The sequence below is a fragment of the Microtus ochrogaster genome, unplaced genomic scaffold, assembly GCF_000317375.1.
Source record: "Microtus ochrogaster isolate Prairie Vole_2 unplaced genomic scaffold, MicOch1.0 UNK32, whole genome shotgun sequence".
Lineage (NCBI taxonomy): Eukaryota > Metazoa > Chordata > Mammalia > Rodentia > Cricetidae > Microtus > Microtus ochrogaster.
In genome coordinates this window covers 2,600,129-2,612,082 of record NW_004949130.1, presented here as the reverse complement: position 1 = coordinate 2,612,082, position 11,954 = coordinate 2,600,129, and the positions used below count along the sequence as shown (strand labels likewise).

Sequence of the window (11,954 nt, the reverse complement as noted above, 5' to 3'; positions counted from 1 at the left end):
TAGCTTTATGAATGCAATCTCATGATTTTTTAGCAAGGCAGAGGGAATGGGGGAGAAGGGCAGAGCCTGCCAGAGCCATGCTCACCACGCTCCAGCTGGCCAGAGTCCCTTCAACGAGTTTTATTGGGGTTACTTACAGGAACAGATACGACTCAAAAACAGCTGCATCATCAAGGCCCGCCCCAGCATGGTGACAGCTCACAAAGTGGGGACCTGGCGCACACTGCACAGCCTATGGGCAGCTCTACAGGCTGGAGAGCATCCTTTCCATATGTCTCAGTGGTCTAAACCACTTCCAGGCAGCTCCGCCTCTTCCAGGCAGCTGGTCTGGTCCCAGAATCGTCTTCTTGCAGCCCAGTTTCCTTTAGTCTGAGAAAAACTCCCAGCTTTCATTGCTTCCTTGGGCAGGGAGCGGCCTAGTGGTTCTGGTCTGTTTCAGGGACTTCCTGAAGCTCTTTGGAGTTGTTTACTTTCTGGCTTAGGCGCTCCCCTGCAGGATGGATGGTTTCCATCTGGGGGAAACTCACACAACAGGCACAGGTGCAGAAGTCAAAGGAAAACCTGTGGTGTGTCTTCACTTACTTCCAGGCGGATCCCAGGGATTGAACTCAGGTCCACTGGGTTGGCAGCAGAAGCCTTTTCCCACTGAGCCATTCTAGTGGGGAGTGCTATCTCCTGGCTGCCTAACTTGTAAACCCCTGGCTTGAATTCAAGAAGGATAAAGGAATGCCCTGTGACTAAGGCCAACCTTCTTACTACCTCTTAACCCCCTGGGATATCAGGCCACATTGTGGACAAGCAGAGTGCATGAGACAGGGCCAGGAAGAGGTTAGTGGAGGAAAATACATCTGCTTTATTTATTTATTTGTTTGTTTGTTTGCTTATTTATCCAAGACAATCACATGATGTTACACCCAGAGATGGTGCCACTGTCTTCCTCACATCTTAAGGGGTCAACAAGAGAGGATATGAATGAATTCACTGTATTAGTCAGGGTTCTCTAGAGGAACAGAACTGATAGACTATATTAAAGGGACTTTGTGGGGCTCAAGAGATAGCTTAGTGGTTGAGAGAACTGGCTGCTCTTCCAGAGGACCCAGGATCGATACCATCTGTAACTCCAGCTCTAGGGAATCTGATGCCTTCTGGTCTCCATGGGTACCAGGCACACACTTGATGCAGAGACACACATGTAGGTAAGATACCCGTAAATGTAAGATAAAGTAAAGAAAATAAGGGGGTTCAAGATTAGCCTGGACTATGTAGTCTCCAAAACATGACACAGAGCATCATGGGAAGACCCTGCCCCTCATGATTAGAAAGGCAAGAGGGTCACCATACCCTGTGAATATGTCTCCTACCCTATACATGTTTGTAACCCTCCCTTATTAAACAGCAAGCCCACAATCTCCCACTTGCAATCCCAGCCCTGTGTCAGCAGGGATCATGGCTCCTTACTGTGCCAAATCCACACCTGCTTAAGATGCTCTGTTTCTTTGATGAAGTCCTCTCTTTTGCAGAAGTCACAAACTGAGAAAAACACCCCCACCCCTCCACTCCCCCCCAGGAGGGGTTGAAAAGATGACTCAGTGGTTAAGAGCAGCTACAGTTCATGCAGAGGGCCTGATCTGGGTTTCCAACACTCACATCTGGTGGCTCACGGCATCTGTAACTCCAGCTCCAGGGTATCTGGTGCCCTCTTCTGGCCTCCACAGGGACATCACACACACACACACACACACACACACACACACACACACACACACACACACACACACAATTAAAAATAAACCTTAAACATTTTAAATACCCATAGTGTGTTGGACCTTCCCATCTACCTGACCAATCAGCAATCATGAAAACACCCTACAAACTTGCCTCCAGGTCAATCGTATGGAGGCCTTTTCTCAATCGAGGTTCCCTTTCCGTCTATATATCTAAGTTTGCACTGATTTGACAAAGACCAGCTGGCACAGCTACTCTGCCCTAGGGATGGATGCCTAACGGTTTTCTTTCCTTCTCTGAGCAAGTTTTAAATGGCCATCTTGACATCTTTGCTGAATTTGACACTTGGCAATCTTACAGATCATCTCTGTTGCCTGCATTTTTCTCAGCCTATGGGACGCACATTCCTGGGCCTTCTCGTGTCTTATAATTCTTAAAAATAAATACATTCTGTCATTACTCCTGCCACCGTTGCATATTTAGAGCCTGTCGACTTGAGCGATCGTGTATTTTTAGTGGAATTTTCATATTTATGCGTTCCTTCAGAATGTACAACTCAGTCAGTTTCCTTGACAGGCAGTGGGAAGGGCAAGTGAGTTTGTCAGGCAACATGGTCCCTGCTCTCATTCTGTTTCTTTCTTTGGGAGGAACCCACCGATCCCCCACATCTTTGTCAGAGCATCAACAATACTCGTGCAAGTTTTTGTGGCTGTAGTTGAGCTACCTTCCCCATTTTCCACGGCTGTTTCAAACTTGCCCTTTCTCTTCATTTTTAAGATCTTTTTTGAAAACTTCATACATGAGTACTATATTCATATTATGTCCCCCCCGTTTCCTTCTCCAACTCCCCTTATATTACCCAAATCCTCTCAAATCCATGGCATCTTCTCTCCTTATTATTACATGTAGGTGCAAATGTGTATTTACACACACACGCACACACACACATATACACACATCAAAATAAATTTTAAAAGAAGAACAGAAAGAAATCCATGCCCATGAGAACTTGGCCTGTGCTTCTGCTGTGTCTTCACAGGGACAGCGTGATTAGAGAGGACAGCTGTTTGCTCTATTAGATCAAGGCAAAGAAGTCACCAACTGGAAACGACACCAGTGCTTTCTGGAATCCAAGCCATGGCTGAGACTCATGAAAGGGTCCACAGCGTAAGTCTTCCAGACGCATTGCAACCACAGTCTTCCGTTGCTACTTAAAACATATTATTATTTATGTTTCTGTGTGTATCTGTCACGTGTGTGCAGGTGCCAGCCGAGGCCAGAAGAGAGCCAGACTTCTGGAGCTGGAGTACTAGGCTGTTGTGAGCTACCCCATGTTGGTGCTGGAAAATTAACTCTGGTCCTCTGCAAGAATCATGTGCACCCCTAAGCCACAAGCCATCATTGCAGCTCCCCCCTCCCCCCGCATTGCTGCACTTTAGTACTTGCCTGGCTGCAGGCTGCAGGTGACTTCGTCTGTGTGGCATGCACAAGGCAGCTCAAGCCTGACTCATGATGCCGCTGGAGACTGATTAGGGTCCCACGACACAATGTATTTGTGATTTTTTTTTTTGTGGATTTTTTTTAAGTTTTTTTTTTTAAGATTTATTTATTTATTGTGTATACAACATTCTGCCTCGATGTGTGCCTGCATGCCAGAGGAGGGCGCCAGGTCTCAGTACAGATGGTTGTGAGCCACCATGTGGTTGCTGGGAATTGAACTCAGGACCCCTGGAAAAGTAGCCAGTGCTCTTAACCTCTGAGCCATCTCTCCAGCCTTTTTTGTGGATTTTTTGAGACAGGGTTTCTCCGTAGCATTTTTGGTTCCTGTCCTGGAACTAGCTCTTGTAGACCAGTCTGGCCTCGAACTCACAGAGATCCTCCTGCCTCTGCCTCTCAAGAGCTGGGATTAAAGGCGTGCGCTACCACCGCCCGGCTTGTATTTGTGATTTTTTTGTTGTGTTTTGTTTCTCTTAGTGCTGGGCCTGGAAAGTAAGCCTTGCCCATGCTAGGCAAGTACTTTATTGTTGAGTTACTGGGATTTTGAGACAACGTCTCATTATGTTGCACAGGTTGGCTTGGAAGATTGTTTTCCCGCCTTAGCCCTCCCCAGTGCTGGGATTCACATGTGTACCACATGGCTGGCAGTTGCCAATATTTTGTTTGTTGTTGCTAAACATGCAGAGGTTTTGTTTTTTTGAGACAGGATCTCCCCATGTAGCCCTGGATGGCTTAGAATTTACATAGATCAGGCTAGCACAGCAGGGAGCTGCACCAGCCTCGCCTCTGGTGGGATGCCACCACAACTTGCAATCTTTTAGTCTCAAAGTTTGACACCGCCCCTTATGAAAACTATGACTATAGCATCCAAGGACATTTTTTTTTTTTTGAAAAGCGAATTAGATAAATATTAACTGACTCAAAAAAACTTCACTCCCCACCCCCGTGCTTTTGTTGACACTGGGAAAATGTCCCACTTCAGAGTGGCCTCTGTGGCCTCACCACCCACCTGCTGCATTTGCCACTCATGGATGCCACACTCTTTCTTGCCTCAGGGGGTTGATGATATCTGGTTCATGCACCTGGGAACTGGCTCACTCAGCTCAGGCCCTGGGTGGGCTTCACCGGGTCAGCTCTCACACTGACCTAGCTGCCATCTCAGCCGATTGCCCTGATGCTCTCCTCCCCTATTTTCAAGCCCTTGGCATTTTCTTGTGCTTTTCCGACCCAGTGCCTGACGGGTCCTCCATTGTAATGTTGAGTTCAGAGAGAACATGGACTTCATCCACCCTGTCCATGGGCGGGAACCCAAAGCCGCAAAGACTAGCAGGTGAGCCAAGCGTGGTGGTATCCCACCACGCAGGAGGATGAGGGTGAAAATGGATGATCATCAGTTCTTGGCAAGCTGGACTTCACAGAGAGACAACAGAGCAAAACAAATTACAGCAGAAAAAGAGACCAGTGAATGGATTTAACCAACCGGGGAAGCCAACCTGGGCTAGGTTGTCTGTAACTGGGTATGAGTCCCAAGGCTGGCACACTTCCTTAAAGGTCATGGTAATAGATTTACTGTTTACAGTTCTAGGGATGGAACTCAAGGGCTCAAACAACCTAGGCAGGGGCTCTACCACTGAGCCACACTCCAGCCCCTCACTGGGGATTCTAGGCAGGGGCTCTACCACTGAGCCACACCCCAGCCCCTCACTGGGGGCTTCTAGGCAGGGGCTCTACCACTGAGCCACACCCCAGCCCCTCACTGGGGGATTCTAGGCAGGGGCTCTACCACTGAGCCACACCCCAGCCCCTCACTGGGGGATTCTAGGCAGGGACTCTACCACTGAGCCACCCCCCAGTCATGCCACTTTTATTCAGTCAACTAGGGGATCTTTTTCTGTTCTGGAGGCAGAATCATACTAGCTCAGGCTGACCTGGAACTCACTTTACAGATCAGAGTAAACAAGAATTTATAGTGGTCATCTTACCTCGATCTTACAAATGATGAGATTGTATAGGTGTGGACCACCATGCCCAGCTTTGGGAATCGTTCTTATTCATGTTAGCAACATAAAACCCCCTTTCTAATACCTTATCATCAGGTGTCTTTTGGCTCAGAGGACTAGGTAAGTTCTCACACTCCTGGTGTCTGCCACCCAACTGGCTCTTAGAGATGTGCGAAGACACTGAGATCTGGACTGGAGAGATGGCTCAGTAGTTAAGAGCACCAGCTGCTGTGGCAGAGAACCTGGGTTTGATTCCTAGCATCGCCACGGCAGCTCATAACTATCTGTAACTCTAGTTCCAAGGGACCACACTCTCCTGACTTCTACTGGCACTGCATACATATGGTACACAGACAAGCATCCATACACAGTAAAGAAAAAAAGAAGAAAAGACTCAAACATTTTCTTCACTAAACAGGCAAGACCACCGCTTACAAAGACAGCAGAGCAAATACAGAGGGCTTCCCCAAAATGGCTGCACTGACCATTACCCACAATCCCCAGGTAGAGATCAGGTGCTGGAATAAAACCCACATCACTGAGCACTAAATGAGCACCGCTTATGTAAATAATCTTAGTAGCAATAATAAGAGAGATAATTGTTCACAGGTGTCATTTCCTGGGGAAAAAAAATCCACCTTTTCTTCTGAGAGGAAATGCTAATAGTTTCATTCAATTTATGAGTCTTAATTAGCACACTGCTGTTCTAATTATTGTGCGGGGCCTGAAATCATTTTCTGCACTCTTTTCCCTCTCCTGCACATCCACACTCAATCAGCCCCTTCTCTCCTTTATGAATATGCACTTCTGGGCGTGTGCACACATCTGCGCATGTCAATCACACAGCACAAAATGACAGCGTTTGGAAGGCAATCTGTCAATCCTCGTCTTTGTCAATGGCCCTTTCCCAACTTCTCTTCTCTCCCTTCTCTTCTTGTGCTCATATACACACAGGCGCAAATGAGTCTTGATTTTTAAAGATGTGTTTATTTTTTATGATTTATTTTAGTGTACACTGGTGTTTTTTTTGCCTGCATGTGTATCTGTGTGAGGGTATTGGAACCTCTGGAGCTGGACTTACAGAGTTGTGGACTGCCATGCGGGTGGTTGTAATTTATAACCCAGGTCCTCTGGAAGAGCAGCCAATGATCTTAACCACTGAGCCACCTCTCCAGTTTCACAAATGTATCTTTTCTGGCAATGTAAATAAAAACCTTGGAGACAGACTCAATTGTTCTACCCTTTTCTACGTCTCTGATGGCTTTGGTGGGAAGATGTCCCCTTAATTTCCCGCGTCTGTTGGTGGCTCTGTTTGAATTTCGTGCATACTGCAGTGCACATGGGGAAGTCACTTCTCTCCTTCCACTGCTGTGCTGTGTACTACGGCTGGCTGGGAAGCCAGTGTCCCTGCAGTCCCCCTAGCTGCTCCTCCCATCTTGCTGTAAGAGTGCTGGGATTACAGATGCACACCAATGTATACGGCCTTCCTAGATTTTTAACTATGTGTATACATTTATCTCTGTGTGGGTGTGTGCACTCAAGCCCAGGTGCCCCCAGAGTCTAGAAGAAACGGGATATGGTTGTGAGCTGCCAAGTGGGTGTTGGGAATTGAACCCAGGTCCTCTGCAAGAGCAGACAGTGCTCTTAACCACTGAACCATCTACCCAGTTACTGTGTCTGGCTTTCTACATGGGTTATAGGGATCAAAGTTGGGTCTTTGGGCTTGTCTGGTAGTACTTTTACCCACTGAGCCATTTCCTTGGCCGCCAGGTCTTTGTTTATTTTTTATTTTATTTTTTCAGTGGTTAAGAGTACTACCTGTCCTTCGGAGGACCAGGGTTTGCTTCTTATCACCCACATGGCTACTCACAACCACCTATAACTCCAGCTCCAGGGGATCTAGTGCCTATTTCTGGCTTCCATGGACACTGAATCCATGTAGTATACAAACATACATGTAGACAAAACACCCATATACATAAAATAAATCTTTAAATGTTTTTATACAGTTGGGTGTGGTGGTGCAGTCCTGTAAGCCTGGCTTTTGGAAGGCTGAAGTGGGAGAACCCTGACGCTAGCTGAGGATAGCTTGGGCTACACAGCGAGGTCTGGGGGAGGGGGAAGAGGCTGGAGAGAATGAGAGCACAGCAATGCGGGGACCTCACTGCTCCCATCACTGGTGATCGCTCTGCCGGCACAGGCCTCCACCCGCTCCAATCTGACCTTCAAAGCAACGGAAGACACCTTGGGTCACTGCAAAGAGCTTTATTTAGTATATAATCTCCATACAACTCAGTACAACAGATTAGAAATGCTGTCTAAGCTTTTCCCCAAAGGGAAGGCCAGCTGCTGCCCCCCACAACAGACCAGCGCTTTCCCCCAGCCACAGGCCGCCATGGCTGGAGCAGCCGTAGGCGTGTGATACCACAGACAGCGTCGAGAACACTTCCATGTTCCCTCTGGTTCCCAGCTGTGATTTAAAATCAAATGTTTCAAGTACACTTTGCTAAAGATGAGCTACATTTTTGGGACATATCTTTAACGGCCTCGTTGTTTATGTGCTTGGCTAATACATCTGAAATCAAGTGGTGGTGCCCTCCTCAGGGGCAGAACCTCCGGCGGTCATGGAGGCAGGAACTGTCTGTCTCACGGTTACCACAGGGAACAGTCACCGGCGGTGGACACGGTACCCTGTCTGTCTCACGGTTACCACAGGGAACGGTCACCGGCGGTGGACACAGTACCTTCACTCCCTGATCTTTTGATGAGAAGCCAGGGCCTTTTACTTCACAGGAGTCCTTGTCTGCAGCTCTCTATCTTGCATAAATCACACCAATAACATGATTGGGAGAAAAACATTCTTGAGTCTTCCTGTCAGCTGAGACTTTTTCCTCCAGTGCTAGGGACAGATCCCAGGACCTCACGCAAGCTAGTTCTCTAACTGAGCCACATGCCAGCTTCCGGCTTAGACATAAGAAAGGTGGGGGAGTACATGAGTTAATTCTATGAAGGAACCTAAGCTCGTTAATCTCCTTCATTTCCATCTCCTAATATTTAATAACTTTCCTGATCACATTTACTTTAAAAAAGTTTTCCTATTCTTTGAATTATTTGTCTCTGTGTGGGAATGGGCATGAGTACAGTGTCTGTAGAGGCCTGAAGAAGGCACTGGGTCCCCCTGAAGCTGGAGTTACAGGCAGTTGTGCGCTGGCCACCATGGGTGCTGGGAACCAAATGAGGGTCCAGTGTGTGAGTCGTATACTCTCTGGACTACTGAACCACTTCTGCAGAGCCGAACACATTAAATTTAAGTGCAATTTTGATGAGAAACCGACCTTATCAAAGTATCTGACTTTAATTTTGGCAAAAGTATCCTTTTTCTGCCTGTCTTCTGCAGTGCTGGGGATCAAGCCGAGGGCTTTGTGCAATGCCGGGCAAACACCCTACTGTCAAGCCAGACACACCCTGGCCCTCTTGTGACTGGGCTCTGTACTCACAATCAGAAGCGGGAGTGTGTACCCAGAACCTGGGTTGGGCTAGGACTGGAGCCTGGCGCCGGGAGCGCAGGCACAAGGCAGGGCCACCTGCCGGGTTGCAGCAGGTGGCTTCCAAGAGGGCTGGAGACTCGAGGCTCCAAGGAGTCAGAAGTGGCGTTAATTAAGAGCACTTCTGTTGTACTTAGAGGTTCTCCCGAGAACTCAGAAGCAAAGCCTAGTGCCTGTTCTATCCAAAGCCACAACTGAATGTCATTACCAAGACGTAACGGTGCCCTGGGTCCAAATGGCAGGGAGCGAGGCCTACAGGGCATGGGGGCAGCAGCCAAGGTGGGCCCTCTTTCCTCCTGTGTGCTCGATGACAAGGTCACAAGCTAGAGTCCCGATCAGAGCTAAAAATATCAAACGTGATTCGCTGAAAGATTTGGTCACCAAGAGTAAAAACTTGTCCTGTACACATCACAGTGTCTCGGGGAGAGGCCGAGGTGAAGACTGGTTTCGGCACTTCTCATGACTTAGGAAACGGTCTGGCAGCAATGGTGCTGTGGAGAGAGCCAGCGCTGATGAGCACAACTGTCACCACGGTAAGATGTGCATCCAAGTTAAGTCCACGGCTCTTGGATACCAAGACGCCAAACACAGAGCGATGACACAAACACATACAGGAATGTTTAAGACAGATGCAAACTCACCCACAAAGTAACAGTCATGAGACACTGCCTTACCTGCGCTGTGTTCCCTTAAGAGTAAGGCACTGGCCTAGAATGTTCCACCAGTGCCGGCAGCCGTGGCAGGCATGCGACATTGCTGGCTTCATTAAAGTTTTGGCATTGATGAACATGTTTTCTTGCTGTGTTACCCCAGATTGTAGTGGTCTCCAACCTCAGGGGTCTAGAAAAGGCAGGACTCCAAAGTTCCAGTGGCCTAATTTAAAAACCTAGCTGTCGATGTTTTCTTTAAATGAGTTTTGCATAAAAACCCTGAGCCTGAGGAGACAGTGAAATGCATTTCTGGAAGCTACTTAAGTAGCAGCCGAGCAGCGAGTCATTGCATGCGCTGCTCTCCATCCTGGTGCTCAAGGGATTTATTGCACTGATGTGAGGAGAAACACTTAAATCACTTCCAAATGGCAAGAGCAGGAGAGAAAGTTAATTTCATTAGCTATCTTGATTTAATTAAGCGGACGATGGTGCCTCTATCAGCAGCTTTTACATGCCCCCACCATTAGAAATGAATTATAAAAGCAATTATCAAAAAACTCCGAGCAGGTAACCACTCCTCTCTGCTGTTTACAGTCGAGCGCGGCTCAGAGGCACTTGGTCACCTCTTACGGAAGGAAGTGGCATCTCTGGGGCCGGAAGGGAAGGCTGGAGCCCACAAGTCAAAGGGCATGAAAATGCCATACTGAACTCGAGGGCTCAAGATACAGCGTCTTAAAAAGCCCCCAGACTTTGCAAGTTTCTAGGCTATGAAAAAATACAAAGGCTAAAAACACAAAAAGTTCATCAAGTTTTGCAAACCCAGTAAACTGAAAGGCATAAGAAATGAAGCAAAACTGTTTTACTTGCAAGAGAGACTAAATAGCACGAAAGGGCTTGAAAACGGGCCTGTAACAGCAGCACAGGCTACCAGGCTCCATGCACTTCTGCCCTCGCAGACCTGGATGAGACCTGTGACACTTGCTGCTTTGAGACAGGCTCTCTCTGCACAGCCCAGGCTGGCCCTGAACTCTCAGGAGTTTTGCCTGCCCCTGCCTCCGAGTGCTGGGATTAAAGGAGTGCGCCACTACACCTGGCCCAGGAACACCCGGGCTGCTGAGTCCAGAACTAAAACAAACACACACTCCAAGTCTGCCCCACACTCTGCACACGTGTGCAGTATTTGAGCACAAATGGAATATTTAAGATTTAAAGACCTAACGTGATTTGTTTCTTCACATGTGAAAGCACGGCAAATTGGAAAATGTTATAAAATTTTAACGAGACGGGACAATAACCTTTTAAAAAGCCACCGACTGGTCTCAGTGGTGAAGAAATATCAATGACCAAGCCGTGCAGCCTGTCAACTACGCTCACTCATAACTGGCTCGGGTTCACTGAAACCCCAGGCATTTCAGTCTTAAATAGGCTCTCATTGTCCGGGCCAGCAGTGGGTTCCACACGACGCCCTCAGGCGCATATCCCCAAGCAGTCTTGGACAGGTGCACAGAGTTGGCTAAAGAACACTTGTGGAAAGAGACAGGGTGGAGACTGGTGTCAGCGTCAGAGGACTGCGGGACTGTCTGCAGCTGCCTGGGACCCCAGTGTTCATGCCCCGCTCCTGACTCACAGACACGTCTCAGTCAGCTGTGGATGTGCTGTGGTTTCAGGAATGGACATGGTCACTTGTTTCTGGAGAGTCTGTAGACGTGGAATGTCTTGTTCTGGAACACCCTAGTGAAGTGAGCTGCATAGGACGGCAGGTTCCTCTTAATCTCCTCACAGAAGCGAGGGTGATCAGCAGGCCTCAAGTCGGGGTCACTGTCTCCTGGCCCATCCATCTCCTGAAACCAAAACAAACCCAAACAGAGCTTGAGTGGTGGTGACCACCCACCTACCTACCCATCCACCGTGGCTTTTGTGTGTTCCTCTGCTTAGTTTTGGAACAGGGTCTTTCTGTGTAGCCCTGGAACTCCAGATATGGCCTTCCTCTGCCCTCTGCGCGATGGAATTTAAAGGCGTATGCCACTATGTCCAGCCCATATCACGGTTTTTGGGGACAGGACCTCACTATGTAACCAGGCTGGCTTAGAGCTCTTGATCCTCCTGCTGTAGCTTCACAAAGGTTGGTTCTTAAGGCACCGGTCCCCACACCAGCTGGGGCAAAAATCACATTTATAAAGGCCACAAAAATCAGGGTAGGTGCTCGGCTTTCTTAGGGATGTGATGCTATCAGATAAAGGGTATTTCAGGGCCAACTCCGCTCAGAGATCAGACGGCTGCCTCGCTCTCCTCCCTCCAAAGAGCAAACCAAGGCTGGAAAGAGAATCCTGTGCCATGAGACTGTCACTGCCAATGGCAGATTAGAACCAGAACTCAGATCTCCCTGGATGCTGGCTAGTTTTCTGTCAACCTGGCAAAACTAGAGCCATCTTCCGGGTGGTGGTGGCACACACTTTTAATCCCAGCACCCGGGAGGCAGAGGCAGAGGCAGAGGCAGAGGCAGAGGCAGAGGCAGAGGCAGAGGCAGAGGCAGAGGC

At 48.4% G+C, this 11,954-nt stretch overlaps 1 protein-coding gene across 1 annotated transcript in view; it reads right to left on the bottom strand.

Moving 5' to 3' along the window:
• Positions 1-7,457: 7,457 nt before the first annotated feature.
• Positions 7,458-11,954, bottom strand: part of Dpy19l3 (dpy-19 like C-mannosyltransferase 3) — a 68,656-nt gene continuing 64,159 nt past the window's right edge. The window contains exon 19 of the mRNA XM_005368410.2: positions 7,458-11,258. Within this exon, the coding sequence (XP_005368467.1) occupies positions 11,097-11,258 (162 nt within the window). The 3' untranslated portion in view covers positions 7,458-11,096. The remainder of the gene's footprint in view (positions 11,259-11,954) is intronic.